Genomic DNA, 22,335 nt, shown 5'->3' on the forward strand with positions numbered 1-22,335 from the left:
CAATTCGCTTTGATTTTCCATATCCATTTCTTTCTTAGCCCTTACCCTGTGGCCTGTCATTACAACCTTGATTAAAGACCTTTTGATCTCTGATTTTGGTGTTTGATTATATTAGTGGAGAGGATTTCTGAAAATTGGACTTATGGGGTTAAGTTTTGAGAGAATTCTTCTGATTTCAGTTGTTCTACTTTTATCTGAATTTGCTTGTGGTTTGGAGTTAAATTGACTATTTCACACACACACTCAAGGACTTAGCTTTAGGTTGAAGTAAATGCTTAACTCTTGCTTGACAAATTGCTAAATTTTTGGTTAATTTTCCTGCTATCTTTGATGTTAAAAGAGTAAGTTACTAGTGATGAAATCTAAATTCAAATCATGGCTTGGTGAGTGATGATATTTCTCTATGGGGTCTAGCTGATAGTGTCTATAGTTGTCTTTTATTTTATTTTCTTTTTGTTTGATGACAAACAAAGTTCTAAGTTTGGGGGTGTTTGATGACTTGCATAATTTAGCATAATTTATCACTTCTCAACTTTAAACTTTAGTCTAATTTTATTTATTTTTATTGATTTTGGACTTCATTATTGTTATTTAAATTTTATTGCAGTTTTAAAGAAAATGAAGATTTATTCAAATAAAAGAAACGTTTTGGGCTGAAAAGAGAATATTGGGCTGAAGAAAGGAATGTTTTGGGCTGAAGAGAGCATTATGTTGGGCTTAAAAAAAGGGCAACATGTGAAAGAAAAAGAAGGGAGGCACGCTAAACAAAAAGAGAGGGGAGGCGCTGAAACAAAAAGGAGAGTTGAAACAAAAAAAAGAAAAGAAAAAAGAGGCGCTGAAGCTGAAACAGAAAAGAAGAAAGGGCTGAAGCAGTGTTAAATAAATATTATTAGTAGCAACTATGTGTTATATCATGTTGTATATGCTAGAGTAAATGCGGAAGGGGAAGCATAGAATAGGAACACCGAAAACACGAGGGTTACGTGGTTCAGCCTTGTTGGCCTACATCCATGGAGGAATCCCTTAAGGGCTACATCTTTATTGTATAAGAGTGTAGTATAATAACCTGTGTTACAATGAATCCTAACATAAGTATATATAGGCGACTAAATCCTATACTACTAATACAAGCAGGACTGAGCTTGGGCCTATTACATTCGGCTAATATGACTAATATATATCTCTAACACCCTCCCTCAAACTCAAGGCGGAAGCTTGATGAAGGCTTGAGGTTGGATAAGCATGAAAAGATCACTTAGAGATGCCTTGAAAAATGCCTTTAAAGAAACCACAATGAAGAATATGCCAATTGACCAATTTTGAAGTTTTAAATGAATAAATGGAGTCCAAAATCGAAATCTACGCGAAAAACTGAGCAAGATAGGCCCCTTTGGAAATTTTAACTTTGGTCAAAAGTCAACGCAAAAGTCAAAGTCAATGAATCAAGTCAAAGTCAACGGTCAGAGCTCATGGGTCAGATCCGGGTGGTCCGGGTCGGATCGGTCCAAGTCAACGTCAGCTAGGTGACGTGGTGCTAACGAGGTGACATTGCTGATGTGGTTAGCTGACGTGGCTTAGGGCGTGCGTGGCATACTGATGTGGAATGATGACGTCACCTAATGACATCAGCATGAGCTCTTCGGTCGGGTTTCTGGGTTTTGGTCGTGATATGCCGTGGAGCACGTCTGTTTTGTTGGTTCCGTCAGGCGAAGGCTTGATGTGCACAAATTTGATAGGGAATGGCACGGATTGCTTGGGCTTGAGGATCTGGACACAGCAATGAGCCATGGCGGCTGCGAGATGTTGTGGAGTCTAGATCCAGCAGACAAGCATGTGTGACTTCTAATGGTGGTGTGCATGTGAGAATCTTCTTTTCTTGCTAGAGATGTTTGTTTGATGCCAAGAATGAAGTTTGGCTCTGATACCATGTTAAATAAATAGTATTAACAGCAACGATGTGTTATATCATGTTGTATATGCTAGAGTAAATGCGAAAGGGGAAGCATAGAATAGGAACACCGAGAACACGAAGGTTACGTGGTTCAGCCTTGTTGGCCTATATCCATGGGGGAATCCCTTAAGGGCTACATCTTTATTGTATAAGAGTGTAGTACAATAACCTATGTTACAATGAATCATAACATGAGTATATATAGGCGACTAAATCCTAGACTACTAATACAAGCAGGACTGAACTTGGGCCTATTACATTGGGCTAATTTGACTAATATATATCTCTAACACTCTCCCTCAAACTCAAGGCGGAAGCTTGATGAAGGCTTGAGGTTGGATAAGCATGAGAAGATCACTTAAAGATGCCTTGAAAAATGACTTTGAAGAAACCACAATGAAGAATATGCCAATTGACCAATTTTGAAGTTTTAAATGAATAAACGGAGTCCAAAATCAAAATCTACGCAAAAAAACTGAGCAAGATAGGCCCCTTTGGGAATTTTAACTTTAGTCAAAAGTCAACGCAAAAGTCAAAGTCAACGAATCAGGTCAAAGTCAACGGTCAGAGCTCATAGGTCAGATCCGGGTGGTCTGGGTCGGATCGGTCCAAGTCAACGTCAGCTAGGTGACGTGGTGCTGACGAGGTGACATTGCTGATGTGGTTAGCTGACGTGGCTTAGGGCATGCGTGGCATGCTGATGTGGAATGATGACGTCACCTAATGACATTAGCATGAGCTCTTCAGGCAGGTTTCTGGGTTTTAATCGTGATATGCCGTGGAGCACGTCTGTTTTGTTGGTTCCGTCAGGCGAAGGCTTGATGTGCACAAATTTGATAGGGAGTGGCACGGATTGCTTGGGCTTGAGGATCTGGACACAGCAGTGAGCCATGGTGGCTGCGAGATGTCGTGGAGTCTAGATCCAGCAGACAAGCATGTGTGACTTCTATTGGTGGTGTGCATGTGAGAATCTTCTTTGCTTGCTAGAGATGTTTGTTTGATGCCAAGAATGAAGTTTGGCTCTGATACCATGTTAAATAAATAGTATTAACAGCAACGATGTGTTATATCATGTTGTATATACTAGAGTAAATGTGAAAAGAGAAGTATAGAATGGGAACACCGAGAACACGAAGGTTACGTGGTTCAACCTTGTTGGCCTATATCCATGGGGGAATCCCTTAAGGGCTACATCTTTATTGTATAAGAGTGTAGTACAATAACCTATGTTACAATGAATCATAACATGAGTATATATAGGCGACTAAATCCTAGACTACTAATACAAGCAGGACTGAGCTTGGGCCTATTACATTTGGCTAATTTGACTAATATATATCTCTAACAAGCAGAAAGTGTGGGCACCAAAACTGAAAGAAAAAAAAGCTAAAACAGAAAAGAAAGAGAGGGCTGAAGCAGAAAAGAGGCTAAAGCTAACGCAGAAAGAAAGGGGAGGCGGAAGCAGATTTTTGTATTCATTTTCTCCTTCAAATCTTCTCAGAAACATTATGGTGAATTCGTTTATGTTGAATTTAATTTTTAGCATGAACTAAATTTTTTTTTATTCTAGGAAAACGATGTAATCTAGTTCCGAACTATGCTTGTTTTTCTATGTTAATTTGAATTAATTCTTTTCATGTTTGTTTGATTTATTCTGAGTTTATTGCTTCTAATTAAATGGCTATTAATTAGATGATTTTGATCTTGTGATTTGCTTTCAAAAGAGGGAATTATAGGATAGATCTTGAATATTTCGGCATAGGTAAATATAGAGATCGAAAGACTTGTATGAACCTGTGTAGTATTAAAATGGTCTTAATGCTTTCTTGCTTTATTAAATTGCATACTCTTGTGTAAATTGATGAACAAGAATGTTTCCAATTGACTATTGAAAGAGGCTTTTGGATGTTTTTTGGAGATTGCTAACAAACAGCGAGAATTAAATTCAATTAACTAGATGAGTAAAGCATAGTGAGGAATTAGGTGAAATCGATTTCCTAGAAGTTTTCTTCCCATTAATTTGGTCTTCGTACAACATATTTTTTTTCCTTTGAATAGTTTCTTTAAATTGATTTTATTTTAAATTTCAATTACAAAAATCTTAGTGACTTCTCTAAATAAAATCAAGATTAGCATAATTTTGGTATTTGTCAAAAGTAAGTTACCAATCCCTGAGGACGATACTCTTCTCATCACTTTACTATAAAACTATGATATTGTGCACTTGTAGTTTTGCACCGATTAGCTTGCAGTCGCTCTCTTCTTTACTTCAAAGTTGCAAGTGAGAGACAGGCCAAAATGGTTCAAAGTTACTAACAGCTGCCATGGTACCATCTATTGTAGTTCTACGTTGCTACTCGCAGCGGCTTCAATCTTAGAAAATGATACATTGGCAATGGAATTGGCCTCGAGAATGAAGGTGCCAACAACGACATCACGATTGTCTATGCCAAAGTCATTTTACAAGAAACCATTGCCACAAACATAAGCATCTCTGTACTAGACAAACAATACCATGATCAAACAATAGACGCTCTGTGAAGTCACCAATCTCGACACCGACACTCTCTAGCAAAAAAGCTATGGAACACCTTCTTTACTCAATGGTCTCAACACTTGATACTTTACAATTGTCAAGCGGCCAAACAAGTAATGATAATACTCTAAGCATGAAATTTCTTGCATATGAGTAAACGCCTATGCTTCTCCAACGCTTGACAACCTTCTTCGGCCTTAAAGATGTCATGTCTTAATGCATACTGCTTGGAGCTGGGAAAGGGACAGCCACTAAGAGCACCCCTCCTATATATATAGTCATTGGCAACTTTGGCTTCAACGCTGCACAATCAATAACACCTTTGAGTGTCTTAATGTTACCGCCCATCCCAATGGTCTCAACCAACTATCTCCACATCATTACAACAAGCACAAAGCAACAACTTGTGGCTGTATCTTCTGCTTGCATTTGTCACAAGGACACAATACAGGGGGCTACCATGCCCACATAGTGGCTATGCCTTATCTCTATACTACATCGGCAAGTGATATCTTTGCTCCATTCCACCCCAAATACACTATCCCAAGGCAAGAAGCAATATCGCTCATCGCTCATGATTGTAGATTTGTCAAAACTAATCTTGGTAAACACAATCTCACCAGATTTACCAACAATCAAGCAACTCAAATATTGAAGCATCCCAATGGTCCAATTTGTATAGAGGTTCAAGATGGTCTCTCATTCATCATCATTTTCCCCTATATGCCCAAGTCAAAATTGCAGTCAGTTATCGACTCATTCTACTTCCAACATGATGGCTGTAGTGACCCAAAAAATGGGGGTCTTACATTCCATAGAATCCCATATCGCCTGGGGAAGCACATGGAAATGTGTTTATAAGGAATGATCTCTCTTCAATGTGTAGAGGTCTTTTCCCCAACGCAACCTAGGAAAAAACAAAACTGTGATGGGTATGGGTCCCAAAGCGGATAATATCTACACAGTTGGGGCGGGGTTGTTATAGATGATATCAGAGCCATGCCCTAGTCGGAAGTGTGGGTCCCACACACGAGGACGCGTGTGCTCGTAAGGGGGGTGGATTGTAGTGACCCAAAAAATGGGGGTCTTGCATTCCATGGAATCTCACATCGCCTAGGGAAGCACATGGAAATGTGTTTATAAGGAATGATCTCTCTTCAATGTGTAGAGGCTTTTTCCCCCACTGTTGTGTGCTTTGGGGGAGAACAAAACCGTGAGGGGTATGGGTCCCAAAGCAGACAATATCTACACAGTTGGAGACGAGGTCGTTACAATGGCCAACTCAAAGTCAAGCATAGCCGCATTGCAAACTAAGCTCCATGCCTTGCAACTATCAGAATCACTGGAAATTGACTTCAACATGAGCTTTTGGCTTAAATTAAAAAAAAATGGCTCAACCTCATGAATCGACGCAATGAGACTATCATTTTTTCAACGAAAAGCCACTTTTCAAATTTAATTCAATAATTTGTTCAACATATTAGCAAGCACAACCAAGAGATAGCCACAATGAACAAATCAACTCACCAAGGTCAGCGACGAATTTACCTTTATTTAATATGCTAAAAAAAAAGGGTTTAGAAATTTATCGCCAAGATCAGCATCGTATTCCTATAGCGTAACCTTGCTCCTTAGCAAAGAAGGTTATTTTCTCTTTGCCGTAGGCTTCACCACCATTGGTACCAACGAGCTCATGGCCATGGGTAGCGGGCTGCCACAGACCTTCTTTGATTGTCGTTGGCAAAGTTTCTTTGCTTCATATTATCGGGTTCCCACTCTTCTTCAGCAGCAGCACTTTGTCCTACCCAAATCCTGACGTTTTGAACGATGGATGGTGCTGAGCTCTTCAAATTTATGCTCTCCACCAAAAAAGATCTCCACCATTTCACTGCCATCATCTCACTGCCAAATGGGGGTTAAAGCAAATATTCATAGCTCTTGAAGAAAATATGAAAGCTATTTTGCTAGGGAAGCAAAGTGGCGTGAATAAAAAATAAAAATAAAATAAAAATAAAAAAAAAATAAAAAAAAGAAGAAGAAGAAGAAGAAGAAGAAGAAGAAGAAGAAGAAAAAGGGGCCTACTGAAGCAAAGTGGCGTGAAGGCCACTAAAATGAGAAGAAAAGAAATAAGGAAGAAGCAAATGATGTGTGGGCTAAATCCTAAAAGAAAGAAAAGTTAGCTGGTGCAGAACTAAAGCAAGTAAGTGGCGTGAAAGTCCAAGGCTTTAATAGAAGAAATTCTAAAGGCACCTATGTAGAATGAAAGTCAAAGGATACAAAAAAGGAAAGCCAAAGTCACCAAGGTGTCAAGGAAGTGAAAGATCCTATGATAAATGCTAAAGTTACCATTGCAAGTATGAAAAAAATATATGTATATATATATATATATATATCTAAAGCTACATGTGGACATAAGAATCAAGGAGCATTTCATGTTGGATCTATCACTTGGTTACAACTCGACTTTCTTGGACTCGTGACCACGACATCTCTACAAATGGGCTTCATCAACTAGTATCATCTCAGAGAAAAGAAAAAGGGGGGGGGGGGGAGTAGTTGGAAAAAAAAATTAATTCCCAAATCCTCGACATCTACAAGTAATGGGAAACATCAACTCCTCACACACATGCTGCAAGCGCCATGCGTGCTCAGGGGGCTAATGTTGATACCCATTTTCGCGGCACATTTCGTACAAGCCCGATTTCCTTGTGGGCTCAATTCATGTATTATATTATATTTTATTCTTTTAAGCATGGCCCAAACCCAAGCAACTTATTGGGAAAATTGAGGAAGTGTGGTTTGGAGGGTATGCGTCAATTCCTTTCAGACCTTTTACATAAGCCTAGCCCATGCGTGCTACTAAGTGGGCAAGGGACACTGGTAGCACCTCAGGCTCATGGAGGAGGTCTTGTATCCAAAATTTCCACCCCAAAATAGCTTTTATGCTCTATGTGACTGTGGTCTAAAGTTTCTGCCCAAACCATTTTTTTCCTTTAAACATCGTTGGCTCCTATTGGCCAACTCCATCTGCTAGCCCTCACTTAGGTGACCCTCCCAATGGTCTGAAATTTCTGACCAAAGGCAACCAACTAAAGGAAATCCACTTTATTTCCAAAATCATGCTAAAAACATACCAACCTCTTCCCTAAATAAAAGCAACCTAAGCCAAAACACCAAAATAATATCATAAGGGATAAAAGCCTCTTCCACTACTCAAAAACCAGTCACTTAGAGCACCCCAAGTTCAATACAAAAGGCCCTAATCAGATTCAAAATGGGGGCAGCCACGTTCTATTCATATACCTGAAACTTCAAAGCCAAACCCCATTCAGCCAGTCAATAATCTCACAATTCCGAAACTTAGGGGTAGAAATGTGGGTATAGGGGAACCTTCCCTCTCTTCCTCGCAACCTCTCTCAATTCCCTCTTCTAAGTGACTGTGGGTAGAAATTCAGACTTGTTATGTTTTTTATGGTTTTCTGCACTTTTGTTATAAGCATTTTGATTTTCTCTTGTCAAAGCACCATTAGCATTTTGTTCATTATACATTTGGAATTTTGGGCTTGATTCTCCACAATAAACACTTCTAAAGAACCCAAGGGGGAGATTTGGGCCTTTCTCGCATTTTCGGCCATTGTCGCAAAAACGTCCCCGACACCAGGCAACTAATCAAAACAAAATTGAGATGAGAAAAGCCAAGAAAAATATAGGAGAAAGAGAGATGGAAGAGATACTTTCTCTAAGGAGAGGTTCACTGTGATCTTTAAAGGGATGGAAGAGGGTATGAGGATGCTTGAAGGGGTTGTTTCCGCACTTACAATGTATCTATACATCTATATAAATGAAAAAACTGATTTGAGCGATGGTATTGATAATTGAATGCTATGGCAGAACAATGGAGAGAAGAAGCAACCATTAAATTTTTTTTCTTTGAACCCTAACAATGAGGTAATCGAGGTGATAAACTTGGGAGAAAAAATTGACTTGTGTGTGCATATGGATAAGTTAAAAAAAAAACATGTATGCTAGTAAAATCTAAACCAAAAGCAATCATGATTCCCAAATTTTCTCTCTGAACCCTAACAGCAAGGTAATCCAAGTAATAAAATTGGGAGAAAATTTTGACTTTTGTGTGCATATGGATAAACAAAAAACATGGGAAAAATAAAAATAAAAAATAAAACTCTTTTTTCTCTTTTTCCTCTTTCTCTATCGGTTGGCTCACAACTGACCCTTTTTTTTTTCTCATCTCTGTATCTCACCCTCTTCTCTGTTTGCAAATGTAAAGAAGTTAAGTAGCTGAACAAAATGACAAGGAAGACACAAATGGCAATATTCAAGAAGCATCTACATTCTAGGGTTAATAGACAAAAAGACAAAAATGCCCTCATACACTTTTAGCCTACCCATTTACTTAGGAATCAAGATGGTAATTTCATCAAAAAAGCAACACAGCTGGCAGCACTATAAAGTTGAATGTCTGGCAGCACCATAAAGTTGACAATAAAAAGACTAAAAAGCCCCCACTTTTTCTTTACCTAACAAATGAAGTTAGGAGTAACAAAGTAATTTCTACCAAATGTGTCAGGAGAAAATTATAGAGGAAAAGACCAAAAAGGGCTCCAAGCTCCAACGTTTTTTTTCAGCTCATATATATTTTTAGGAGCAACAATGTAATTTTACCAATCTGTTAAGACTCTACCGTTTTAAGTTTTTTAGTGTCGTTTTGCCAAATACAAGCAGCTCAACTATCCTTTTTCATCTAGAATATAGATATAGAAATATCTTTTGGTTGTGTTCACACTGCTTATTAATGAATTTTTTATATTATTTTAATCAAATAGCTAAAAATACAAATCCATTGATGTTGGGTGTATTGTAAAGTGAGAAGGTAAAATAGATAAAGTGGATTTTTGTGGAGCCAGATTTCTAAATTTATGGCTCCACCAATGTGGATGCTCTAAGAAAAAAAATTTTGTATTTCACATCTTCTCTTTGCCTCTGCTTGTTTTTTGGAGAGGAAACCTATACAAAATTGTAATTATAGGTTTTTATTTAATTTCCCATATTTTAATTTTGTTGGCTTATTTATATTGGTATTTTGAAAGCTAATTTTGATGAATTTCGAAATTTAGAATATAATTTAGGCATATTATGTTGATTGTAATAATCTATTAAATTATCAAAAAAAAAAAAGAAAAGAAAGTAATAATCCACTAAAAAATGTGCTTAAATAATTAATGAAAACCCAAAATTTTATAATGCATGAAGCAAGAAAGCATAACTCACCAACCCAACCCTTATGGGTGGGGTTGAGCTAATTTCTACACATATGATGGATTTGTATTGGAAATTTCATAACCCGGTAAGATCAAATTAGGTTGATATATCCTTCAACCTTATCTATACTGGTTCATGCACATAATGCCTTAAATTCAGTTTGTTACTCAATATTTCTATGCTACTACTATTACCAAAAAAAAAAATCCTATTAAATGTTTCTTAGAAAAAATCCATAATATAAGAATGTGCTTAGGAACAAAACAATCTCATAGAAAAACATTTAGGGTCTGTTTGGATACTGCTTATTTTGCTGAAACTAAAAACTTATTGCTGAAAGTACTGTAGATAAAAGTAAAAGTTATTTAAAATAATATAGTGGAGCCTATGAATAGTACCAAAAAGTGCAATGGGGCCTATAAATAGTAACAAAAATAAACTTAATAGTGAAATAATTTATAATTTTCATTACTTCTCAAATGCACACTTAATTGTCTCACATTGTTGTGGTTGTTTCTTAATGTCATAAAGACCTTATTATATGGTTTTTTGGTGCATTCAATTAAGTCATGTCCAAAGCAAATGAAAGCTACTATATTTATAATTCTTGATTACCACTAGATTAATAAATTAGGTAATACACTTTTAAAAACCTTGGGCATCTCAAATTATGAATGAAATAAATAATAAGACTTGATCGGCAAGCATCAACAAGTCGTTGTAGTATAGTGGTAAGTATTCCCGCCTGTCACGCGGGTGACCCGGGTTCGATCCCCGGCAACGGCGCGCGGCCCTTTTCTTTTTCTTCCAAAAGAATCAAAATATATATATATATATATATATTTGTCCTTTTTTCCTTGCCTGTGAAGTCACGCCACCTTCGATTCCCCCCAAAGTTTCAAACTTTAACGCCACTCCTCAACCATTTGCAAACACAACACAACACCACAACCACACAAAATAAAAATATGCTGTTCTCAAGAAACAGAAAAAATGTTTCCTCCTCTTCCTCCTCCACCTCCGCTCTCATTTCCGCCGCCACATATCAGCCGCAGATGTCCGACGTGTCATCACACTCACGCCGTAAACTGACGACAACATCGATCCACATAATGGCCTTAGACAGCATCGTCAACGTGAACTCCCTCTTCGCCTTCGCTCTCTTCCTCGGCCTCACCTGGTACCCCACCACCGACCCCAAATCAGTTCTCATCGACTCAGCCTCATGCGCCGCCGGCTCCGCCATCGCCGAGGACCTCATAGCCTTCCACGTCTACTCCTTCAGCTCCTTCCTCTTCTCCAGCCTCATCGCCTTGACTCTCAAACAAGCCATCAAGATCACCACCACGCGTAGCAGAGAGATAAGGACTAGTGGTGGTACTGGTGCTGTTAGTGGCACCAATGCCATGGCCATGGGGCACCTTAACACAGCCACTTTGCGGGCCGGGATGCTCGTTTCGGCAGCCGGGTCGGTTATCGGATGTGGGTTTTTGATGATGGCATTGGTGGATTTGGTTCAGATCAAGTTAGGTGTATTGGGTTGTGGGAGTTTGTATACTTATGCTGCAATTGGTCCTCTGGTGATTCTAGTTCCTGTAGCACTTGTGGTTTATGTTTTTCTTGTGCTTCACGCCTTTACTCGCTAGGAAATAGGAATATATCTCTTTTTTCTTTTTTTTTTTTCTTTTTTGAGGTGGAAATCATATTTTATAAAACTAAAAGAAATTGTCAATATATGTTTCATATAAACTGTTATTTGTATTTGTAGATATCTAAAATGATTGTGTCAATTGTTAGATCTCTCTCTTTTTTGGCTTTATTAGTATTTTTACGCAAGGGTTATTATTTGAAAACAAGATACTTTATCAATTGAATTAATTTTTTAATTCTTAGAATTATGAAATATCATACATTATGCTTAATTTGTGCTAGTTTTGGGAAATTTCAGTGTCTCTATTGATAATTTTATACTTCTTGTGGCTGTGAGAATTTGGAATAAAATATAGAGAGATGAGGTTGGAATTACCAAATGATGTGTTTTTTAATTGGTTCATGTTGACATTTTGCTTTCTTAACGTGGATAGTCAGGGAAGTTAGATCCTTTTAAGTACTTGTGATATTCTATGAATTATGAAAGAGATGAAAACTCCGTAACAGATTGTTTAATTTAGTGGTTTAGGTTCATAATTTGGTAGACTCTGCAGTTTATAAATGTTGGGTTTCGCTTTGATATTACTATTCTTTTGGTAGTTGGCAGTGATAATGGCTTCAAATTTGTTTTCTTGCTATATTCCAAGGACGTAGAACAACTCGGGCTGGCTTAATTTGGTTCATTGAGTCAATGGTATTGCTGCTAAAACCAAAGTTCATCTTGCATAAACTGGTCAACAGGTATAGTCTTCGTTTTAGGATATGCTTTACTTAAACTAGCAGTAACCATGTGCAGATGCCTTTCAGATGAGAAACATAATAAACAAACAAAGAGATTATGAGAGTTAGTGCAGGTTCTCTGCCTTCATTTTGAAGAATATGTTCTATCTTCTAAGCCACAGCAATTTCTTCCAAGATCTAATCCTGATGTTTGAAACCGAATTTCTTTTCCACTTCTTTCACACGCTATTATTCCAAGGAAAAACTAGATAGAATTTCCTTCTGGCCTCACAATTTGAATGTTCACTTCCATGGCAAATAGTCATAATACTTTTATGAGCTTTCGTTCTCTCTGCTGCATCATCTTCATTCTCTCAGTCTTCTCATTCATCTCATTCCTCTGTTGGTGTCATTACTCAGGGCCATGCTATTTCCGTAATCAAATAATGGAGCAAAAGCAGAATCAAGCTATTGACCTCCTCACATTCCCTTCTGCATGGAATCATCTTCATTTTCCCTCAACACCACCTCCTAAACTTCTTAAGATTGCACTCTTTGTCAAGAAATGGCCTCACAGATCTCAAGCAGGTGGGCTTGAACGGCATGCCTTGACCCTCCATCTTGCCCTTGCCAAAAGAGGCCACGAGCTTCACATCTTCACCACTTTTCCCTCAAACACCTCCTTCCCGAGATACCCAATCAGCAATTTATATTTTCACCTCTCAAAAGCTACAGCTGCTGGTTATCTGGACCAAGCTTCAGTTTGGAAGCTATTTCAAACTCAAAACTCAACTGGAAGGCCATTTGATATGATCCACACTGAAAGTGTTGGGCTCTTGCATACGCGATCCCAGAATGTGACTAACTTAGCTGTTACTTGGCATGGGATTGCATATGAAACCATTCATTCTGACATCATTCAAGAGCTTTTGCGGCATCCTGAAGAACCACAGGCAAATGCATTAACTCAAAGACTTATGAAGGTTGTTGAAGAGGTGAAATTCTTCCCAAGATATGCCCACCATGTAGCTACAAGTGATCATGTTGGAGATGTCTTGAAGAGAATCTATATGCTCCCTGAAGAACGAGTTCATATTATTCTCAATGGTGTAGATGAGGAGATTTTCAAGCCAGATGTTACCAAGGGAAGGGAATTTAAGCAAAAGTATGGCATTCCAGACTCTAAGTCATTGGTTTTGGGGATGGCTGGGAGATTAGTAAAGGACAAAGGACACCCACTTATGTTCGAAGCTCTAAGGGAAATATTCAAGGAAAATGATACATTTCGGGAAACCAGTGTTGTTCTTGTTGCTGGGGATGGTCCTTGGGCTGTTAGATACAGAGATCTTGGGGCAAATGTGCTAGTCATGGGGCCACTGGAACAAGCTCAACTAGCAAGGTTTTATAATGCTATTGATATTTTCATAAACCCAACTCTTCGAGCTCAGGGATTAGATCATACTCTGTTAGAAGCAATGATTTCTGGTAAGCCGGTATTGGCGACAAGGCTGGCCAGCATTACAGGGTCGGTGATTGTTGGTACCGAAATGGGCTATACATTTTCACCAACTGTAACTTCATTAAAAACTGCCCTTTATCAAGTTTGGGTTGATGGCAGGGGAGTTCTGGAGAAGAAAGGCCAGGTTGCTTGGCAGAGAGGTTTGGAGTTGTTCACATCCACAAAGATGGCTGCTGCATATGAGAAGCTATTCCTTTGCATATCAAATGACGGGAACAAGAAGGACAATTATTGTCAATACTACTCTCCATTCAAATGAAATGGTGACTTGATCCTCATAACCAATTTTGAAAGAGAGAATGGAGCAACAATTAAATGAAGTCACTTTGCTTTGTTTGCATTATTCTATTTGGGAAAAGTTGGGGAGGAGGAAGGGGAAGGGGTATATCACAAAGATATGGATGGTCCAAAGAAGTTTGTGTATTGACTTTATAAGGTTTAACTGTGGTTGTGAGACTGCATAGTTAAGAGGGAGCAAAGCCAGGTAATCAGGAAATCTATGTCAAAAGGGGAGAGGCTTGTGATGAGGCACTTGTGCATTAGTAGCTTTAAGATGATAATGATGGAAGTCTCTAACAGATGAGGCTTTATGTGAAGAAGGTGAGGCAGAACCTAAGCTTGACTTGTTGTATAGTTATGTTTTTCCAGACTTTCTAGTACTAACTAAATCCGAAGGAAGCTGTGACCATTCCTAAACATTCAAGGTGCCAAGTACACTGGGTTATTACTCTTTATTGTGGAGGTAAGCATGCTTATTTTAATTTTATTCCTTCTCTTTGTCATTCCAAATTTTCATCACTTTGTTTTGAAATTACTGTATAAAATATAATGCCTCTAAAGAAAGAAAATTGAAAATCTCAGGCTTTGGATACTACTTATAAGTTTCATATTTTCATGGAAGCTACTATGTCAAACTGTAAGTTCATTATTCAAGCTTGCCAGTAGTGAGTGTGATTATATGCATCTTCATCATATGCCCTACGACAAACCAGTGGAATATGCAAGTTCTGTTCTCTTTTCAGAAGTAGGTTTTTAATAGGTTCCACAAAAAGTAAAACGGTGTTTATGAGAAATTTCAAATTATAGGAATGTTTAGTCCGTTGTGAAGTACTTGCTATTCAAGTATAACACTTATTAATGTTGGAATGATCCCTAGCAGCCAATAACCTTTAAGTGAAACCACATTTCTTAATGTTTCTAACAAAGATGTTCAAAATTTTGAATCCTATCTCCTCCACTTAAAAATGTGTCAAAAAAAAAGTTTTGTCGATCCTATTAAAAAAGGAACAAAACTTTTTAAATAGAATACTGGATTATGTTCCTACTTTAAGTCTTCTCAATATATATATTTCAATATACAATCTTAGAAAAATGACGTACTTAATGTGAAAAACTCACCCCACTTTAACAAGGTCTGAGAGAGGTAATTGTTAGACAGCCTTACCCTTCAAATTTTTATATTTTTATTTTTTGGAAATGATGATTCCGGACTTGAATCTAGTATCTATAGCTTTTGGTGGATGACATTTGCCATCACACAAAAGACCCGGCCTCTTTTCAATAATCGATTATCGCAACATAAAATAAATAAAACCTTACTAACATATCTCAAACTACTTAACGCCCTTCTATCCATCTATTATATCAATTACAGGTTTAAAAAAGCACATGACATTGTTCGACCGCATATGAAAACTTAGCCCAAAAGAGAAGCTGGACAACTTTTATAGAATCTATCAACCATCTGTTTTGGTTCTCCATCGAAACAGATATGATGTGATAGTCACCACAAAGGCTTTGTACAATTAAACTGAGAGAGCAGCCATAACTAATCGCTTATAAGCTTTGTCTACATTGGCTACTTATTTATTTTGCAAATCTGCCATGCTTATTACCAAGGCTCCGGAATTCCTGCATAGAAAACAGAAATACAACTTAAGTTAAAACACTGCAAATCAGATTAAAGAATTATAATGAGAGCTTTGGTAAAGCCTCAACTCAAAAAGTTGACTGATATTTTCATGAAAGTATGTATGCACTAACGAGTATCATTCTTAAATAATTTTAAAGTCCCCTCCCTTTCTTGTACACCCTCTTTTTACACTCATCTTTTTATTTTACCCAGTCCCCACAAGAAGCCAAAAGGAAAGGGGGGGGGGGGGGGGGGGGGGGGGGGGTGGGGGAGGGGTGGCGCGCGTGGTGTGGGGAGGGAGTGAGAAGAGCATTCACAAACTGTTAAAAGAGATTGATATGCCTTTTGGTTTTGGTTTTGTCAATATGCATTTTCTTGCATTGCAAAATTCAAAGGGACTTCTTTAGATAAACTGATTACTTGAAGATTGTGGAGATAGATGCGAATGCAACCAATTAGCCACTTTGTTCATTTTAATTCCAGAGATCAGATATTCCACCACAATAAGTCACAGTGCTTTAGTTGAAGCACATAATATGGCATATAGAGTCCCAGTATAAACACTGTTAGTTCTAGCAGCAAACTGAAAAAAACAAGGCCTATAATTTTGAGCCAAGCACAAACTAGAGGTGAATGTTAAAGAGAGAGAAGCTTAATAGTTTGTTGTCCCCTTGTGACCACTGTATGTGCTATACTTTGTCACTTATTAGGAAATGTTATATACAATAAAAAATAAAAAATCAGTCTATTTCCTACCACATAAATGTTTCCATTTACAATTTTACATACCTTGAAAATAGATGGAAATTTCATATGCCTAGGAAGGCAAGGCCCTAATAATAAAGTGAACCTACAGAAAGGAAAATCAGCAAGTTAGAAAGACATCAGTATAGTCTACAACCATAACTTTGCTGATTTTCAAACAAATCTTCATTAATAACAGGAATACCTTGCCACCAATTTCCTCGAGATGCACTGTTTGCATTGTTTCCATTCAGATCATCTTCTCCCCCATCTTCCTTGAACTAATTCATCACAAAGTTATGAACACAATTAGTTTCACATAATACTGATCAGGCTGACACTATCACAGTATCATACTTTACCAATTATCAACTAATCAAGACTCACTAGAGGGAATGATCCAGAGTTTTGGGTACTTGGGTACTGGGAATAGACGTCTTGCCCACCATAATAAAGAGATGAACTTAGATGACAAGGTTCCACTCTTTCTTCATGGAAAACTGAACCCCTGTCATTGTTGGGTATGCTACAGCGTGCAACTGCATAATTTGAGCAAAATACGAAGTTCAAAGACAATATTCTCCAAACAATAGCTTTACTTACATTAAGGTACTCAGAATTTCATTACTAGGAGATGATAATTCTAGAGATTACAGGGAGCATAACCTAGATGGTCGCAAAATGTGAAAATGCATCCTTATTTCTCTCACTTAGTAAATGAAGATTCTAAGAATTTTGGCTCTAGAAATAGGTAAGAGAAGTGCTAAGCAAATAAACTAAATATATTTTTGTTTGATTCGCCCAAGAAACAAATACAGGAAGCTAAGTGTCAAGTGACAATCTTTTGCTTATCAACTAAGAGAGAGAGAGAAAGAGAGCATGAAACAACAGGCATTGTCAAAGAAAAACTTTACTCTGAAATAAGGTCCCATATATTCTTGAAATGGTGAAAGAAGAATGGACGAACAGAAGAGACTAAAGAGCCCGATCATGAACCTGAAGTTTCTTGTTTCATGTTCCATGTGTGATTTTCTGAATTTGGTTTCTGCCAAGATCCTATTACCTCAGTGCCTGAGTTCTTCCCAGCCACCTGAAATCCACAAAAAGAAAGAGTTCAGACGTTCACACACAGAAATCCCAGGAGATGTCTTCCAGTGAAGAATATGCTGGACATTGCATTACTCAAATCCTCCATACCGCTTGATCCTCGCTGCGCCAATCCTATTCTTTGCTATTATACTTTTAACTTGCTTCATCGTGAGTTTTAAGAACAAACAGAGTATACATTGATTCCACTGTCTCTTTAAATCTAAATCATAAGAAATGTTTTTCTGAAGTCTCTCTTGGTTTGTCAAAAGTTCCACAACCACACATTCAAAATATGAAAATGTTTGGTCAGGAGCATATACAAACTAAATTATATTGCCTCCATTCCAAAAGCATTATATGATCAAACCAACATTAACTTTTTCTGGCTGTGATGCAAGTTCCAAATTAAGATATAATTGAAGTATACAGTGAAATCCACAAAAGTAACAAATAGTAAACATCACCTAATCTGGCCAAGCAAAGAAAATAATAACACCCCTTATTCTATGAAAGAATTTCCAATTCAAACCAAAATCAATCTTTTCCCCCCCACCTTTATTATATTATATATGATCAATTTGACGGTTAAGATTTTATTTCGTGGATCTGATAATATTTAAAACTATCACATCATCACATATGCTTTTAAATTTGTAACATTTAATCTAAATTATAAATGAGATCCAAGAGAAAACTAGAAAAAGAATACGAAAGAACTTCAGATTATGACCAACTGAAGAACAAAAACAACTAAACAAATGCATGAAATAGAGAACAGTAACATTATACCATTGAAGGAGGCGGAAAAATAGATGCAAAAGTTCCTGCTGACGGTGATGGTGGCAACTCCTTGGTACCAAAAAGATCAGCAGTGAGTGACGAAGGTGAATACTCTTGCTTCTTACTCTCCATTATCTTTCTTTCTTTTTTTTAACCAACAAAAAAAAAAAACTGCCTCCAAAAACTAATAAAAGTTAAATCCAAGAAAGACCCAGTTGAAACAAAACAAACAGAAAAGATTTGTAGAAAAAGAAAGCACAGTGGAAACAGTGCTAGAGGGAGATCAGACCAGTGTGTGCGAGTTGAAGTTAAATTGCTTCACAAAACATCAAATTTATACTGAAAAAAATCCTATAGAAGACGTGCCGTCCATGTGCCATCATCGCCAATAATCATCACCAATAAAGAAAAAAGGCGGCGTTCTCTCACAATATTTTACAACATGTAATTTCCCATTGGTAAATTTTTCCATTGGATTACCATTATCCTATGTTACTAAACTCTCTCTCCCACTCTCTCTCAATCTCTGTTCTCTGCATATAATATCATATCTTCCATCTTTTTTTCCCACAGAACATCCTGGATAAGTGTCATGTGGGGTCCATTTCTCATCCAAGTGGACTTAGATTTTACAGCCATGTGTTCCCATTGGACAAGCAATCTATTTCTCTATGTTCTCTAGGAATCACAGAACTTCATGTACATCCTCACCAGTCTCCACTCATTTCCTCTATCCGACCCCACTTTCTTCTCCTAGCCTGTGGCCCTTCCTTGGAGTGATTTTCTCGAAAATTAGCTCCTAGGCTTTCAGAAAGCAAGAAAGTTAAAGAAATCTCAAACAGAAAATCAAGGACCACCAAATTTTTTTTTTTTTCTTTTTTGCTATAATTATGCCACAATTTTGATAGGAAAACTGTAAGCAGGCAAAATGTAATAATAATGAGATAAACAACTGTTCACAGCACGTCATTGTTAATGTATCAATGTTAGAATGGTGACAAAGTTGCGAAAAAAGGAAATTTGTGGTTATAAAATAACTGAATCGGGATGTTTCTGATCCCACAAGTAGATAACAAGATAAGGTTGTTTTTTTCCACCCAAAGCTTATTCCGATATGCCATCATTATTTGCTCTGTCCAAGACTCTTTGACTCTATTCTCAAATATCAAAGTAGATACTAAAATACCAGATACTTCTATCTATATGTCGGCCTTCTGATACTAGGAAGTCCGAGATACCTATGTACTTACTACATACGAAGAGAAAAACAATTCACGCCACAAAAAATAATAATAACAAACAAAATTGGCATTTATTATATATATATATATATGTGTGTGTGTGTGTGTGTGTGTGTGTGTGTGTGTTAGGTTAAAATTATATTTAGTGTAACTCTAAGTAATGTTACACAATTTAATTTTTTTTAATTAGATGCAAATATTGACAAATTCATCGTTAGATTACATTATTTTCGTATTTACTTCGTACTTGCAAAATTTTGAGATAATCAAATATTAATAGTCATCTCATCAATCAATTATTAAAATTCAAATTTTTGTAATTTAAAATAATGTATAAAAGATGAGTTTATAAATGAAATAGTAAATAGCATCCGATTAATATGAAAATTGACGTGCATGTTAAGAACAAATAGAATATATAATTCAACAGTTGAATTTTTAAAATATTAATTCAATAACAAGTTATTAGGTGATGTAACATTACTTAGAATTACACCAGCTTGAACCCAACCCTCTATACATATACATATATATATATATATATATAATCTCTAAGTTGATAAATGGTAAGGAATCCAATATCACTTTCATATCAATAAATATTGATATATTTTTTTTTTAATTGTACGTCAAATATAAATAGGTTATAAGCTAATTGAGTTTTATTGAATTATGAGTGTTTAGACTTAGCTCAATAATGAATATAAAATGTTTATGCTTGGCTCGAGTTCGAACTAAGCTTATAAATGATATTCGAACTCAAGTTTATAAAAAAATTTAAAAGCCAACTCGAGCTTAATATCAAATTTTTGAGATTGAAATCCAATACAAGTACATTATCAAAACCATATCAAATTTATTTGATTTGGATGAGTAATCTCACCTACCAATTACTCAAAAGTGTTAGTAAAGATATTGTTATTAAGCTAATATCAAGCTTATTACTAAACTCATAGTCTAAGCTTAAATCGTTTTGTAACGTAAAAATTAAGGTTCAAATTTAATTCATTTATAAACAAACAAACATAAACAAATTTTTTATAAAGTAAAGTCTGAGCTATTGATGAACAATTTGATTCATATACCGTACAAATTATATCATTTCATAGTTTTTATTATGTAGACGTCAACTTCAACCTGTCTCATCCATGAAGAAGTGGGGAAGTCATGTATATTGGTAGCCACACAAGCCATGAACACAGTAAAGTAGTATATTCTTATGAAAAGAAGATTTATCTAGGTTAATTATACAAATAAATCTAATGGCTCAAATTGAACTCGGTCTATACCTAAGGGTGGCAAAGTAAGCCTAAACCTATTTGCCCACTCAAACCTACCCACTCTAACTAAACCCGAACCTATCCAACTATTAGTTAGGTTAAATGGGCATAAATCTAATTAGACTCAGTAATTATTGAGTTTTTAACTAAATCCCATTGAAGCCCATTTACACCAAAAACAATATACCCAAATTCAACCCTGCCCTTCCCAAAAAAAAAAAAAAAAAAAACTCAGCCCTCAGACATTTAAGGCCTTAGCGCGTTTTTAAAAATGTGGCTATAGGTCCTCCTTTTAAAAAGAAATTTATTTTATTCGGTTGTATATTATATTTAAAATATATATATAATTTGGCTGGACGTATAGCCGTGTTTTTAATGCAGCTATAGGTCCTATCACAAAAACGCAGCTAAAGACACTTGCCAACGTGGCTATTAACTTCACCTATAGCCGCGTTTTAAAAATGAGGCTATAGGTCATCCATTAAAAAAAAATTATTTGCCTGGACCTGTAGTTGCATTTTTTAAACGCAGCTATAGACTTCTCCTATAGCTGCGTTTTTTAGAAACGCGGCCATAGGTTAAGTCTATAGCTGCATTTCTTATAATGCGGCTATAGGTCAGCTATAACCGTGTTTTTTGTAGTACCACCCAATTACCCAATTATCAAAATTACCAGAATGCCACTAAAGTGAAAATAACCAAAGTACTCTATTATTCCCAATTCACTTTTTTTTTTCCCAGTTTTTGCTAAGTGACATAAAGCAATCAAATTTCTATTAAAAATAAAATAATTACTAATTACTAAACCAATTAAGCAATAAATCGAAACAATTTGTCAATTCTCATTCACCATTACCATTAATTAAATACACTTCATAACACACTATTATACCTAATTAGCTTCTTCTTCTTCTTCTTCTTTTCTTTTTTTTTTTTTTTTTTTTTTTTTCATTTTTAGCTAAGTAACCAATAATTTTTTTTTTCATTTTTAGCTAAGTAATCAATAATCACTAAACCAAATTAAGAATTAAATCGGAGCAAAATTAAAAGAGAGAAAGGGTTTATGGCCGAAGGAGAAGACGGAAGGAACTCTAGAGAGAATTCGGCGCTTGTTTCAACGCCAGAATCACCGACCTCTGTCGGATTCAACACCGATTAGATCCCTCGCACTTTCGAGAACTTCACAGATGATGACGACATCGACATTGATGACAAGGCCGTCGTGGATTCTAAAATCATCCGAGATGAGCCGGAAGAGGTTAAGGAAGAGGAAGGCGAAGAGGATCTTTTCACAACACTTTCTTGGAGTAAGTACTCTTTCGGAGTGTTTTACATCGATCTTATACTTAGCGGTGACTTCGAAGATGTCACTGAAGATATTGTACTAAATAAATCTCCCTTCGTGACTCAATATCACTGATATGTTCTCTGTCATCGACATCGGCATCATCGAGTTCTGAGAAAATGAGGGAAAATGAAATCCCTCGTGAAAGCCTTAAATGTCTGAGGGCTGAGTTTTTTTTTTTTTTTTTTTGGGAAGGGCAGGGTTGAATTTGGGTATATTGTTTTTGGTGTAAATGGGCTTCAATGGGATTTAGTTAAAAACTCAATAATTACTGAGTCTAATTAGATT

At 36.5% G+C, this 22,335-nt stretch overlaps 3 protein-coding genes and 1 non-coding gene across 5 annotated transcripts; 3 read left to right on the forward strand and 1 right to left on the reverse strand.

Moving 5' to 3' along the window:
- Positions 1–10,481: 10,481 nt before the first annotated feature.
- Positions 10,482–10,553, forward strand: TRNAD-GUC (transfer RNA aspartic acid (anticodon GUC)). Its single transcript has one exon. It is a non-coding gene; the product is annotated as a tRNA-Asp (tRNA).
- Positions 10,554–10,620: 67 nt separating this feature from the next.
- On the forward strand, positions 10,621–11,550 carry LOC111995828 (uncharacterized). The gene has a single exon (XM_024027774.2). The coding sequence runs from the start codon at positions 10,736–10,738 to the stop codon at positions 11,411–11,413; it is 678 nt and encodes a 225-aa protein (XP_023883542.1). The 5' UTR covers positions 10,621–10,735; the 3' UTR covers positions 11,414–11,550.
- Positions 11,551–11,732: 182 nt separating this feature from the next.
- LOC111995827 (uncharacterized) lies at positions 11,733–14,766 on the forward strand. 2 transcript variants are annotated; one of them, XM_024027773.2, is made up of 2 exons: positions 11,733–12,158; positions 12,558–14,765. In XM_024027773.2, exon 2 carries the CDS (start codon positions 12,584–12,586, stop codon positions 13,913–13,915), a length of 1,332 nt encoding a protein of 443 aa, XP_023883541.1. In that variant the 5' UTR covers positions 11,733–12,158; positions 12,558–12,583; the 3' UTR covers positions 13,916–14,765. The 2 variants fall into 2 exon arrangements, with proteins under 2 accessions (XP_023883541.1, XP_023883540.2); XM_024027772.2 differs by lacking the exon at positions 11,733–12,158 and having other exon boundaries at positions 12,171–14,766.
- Positions 14,767–15,260: 494 nt separating this feature from the next.
- Positions 15,261–18,713, reverse strand: LOC111995809 (uncharacterized). The gene is made up of 6 exons (XM_024027749.2): positions 18,191–18,713; positions 17,309–17,402; positions 16,700–16,851; positions 16,518–16,593; positions 16,358–16,418; positions 15,261–15,567 (listed from the first exon to the last, which is right to left on the reverse strand). The coding sequence occupies exons 1-5, from the start codon at positions 18,311–18,313 to the stop codon at positions 16,402–16,404; spliced, it is 462 nt and encodes a 153-aa protein (XP_023883517.1). The 5' UTR covers positions 18,314–18,713; the 3' UTR covers positions 15,261–15,567; positions 16,358–16,401.
- Positions 18,714–22,335: the final 3,622 nt, after the last annotated feature.

Source organism: Quercus suber, unplaced genomic scaffold (assembly GCF_002906115.3).
Source record: "Quercus suber isolate HL8 unplaced genomic scaffold, Cork oak 2.0 scaffold_37, whole genome shotgun sequence".
NCBI classification, from domain to species: Eukaryota; Viridiplantae; Streptophyta; class Magnoliopsida; order Fagales; family Fagaceae; genus Quercus; species Quercus suber.

What these genes read in the sequence shown, in the direction of transcription:
- LOC111995828 (XM_024027774.2), top strand. Translation starts at nt 10,736, where the DNA reads ATGCTGTTCTCAAGAAACAGAAAAAATGTTTCCTCCTCTTCCTCCTCC.
- LOC111995827 (XM_024027772.2), top strand. Translation starts at nt 12,437, where the DNA reads ATGTTCACTTCCATGGCAAATAGTCATAATACTTTTATGAGCTTTCGT.
- LOC111995809 (XM_024027749.2), bottom strand. Translation starts at nt 18,313, where the DNA reads ATGGAGAGTAAGAAGCAAGAGTATTCACCTTCGTCACTCACTGCTGAT. An exon ending in TTTTTCCGCCTCCTTCAATG is followed by an intron (nt 17,403 to 18,190) that starts GTATAATGTTAC and finishes TGTGGATTTCAG; the next exon opens with GTGGCTGGGAAGAACTCAGG. An exon ending in ACTCTGGATCATTCCCTCTA is followed by an intron (nt 16,594 to 16,699) that starts GTGAGTCTTGAT and finishes GTGATGAATTAG; the next exon opens with TTCAAGGAAGATGGGGGAGA.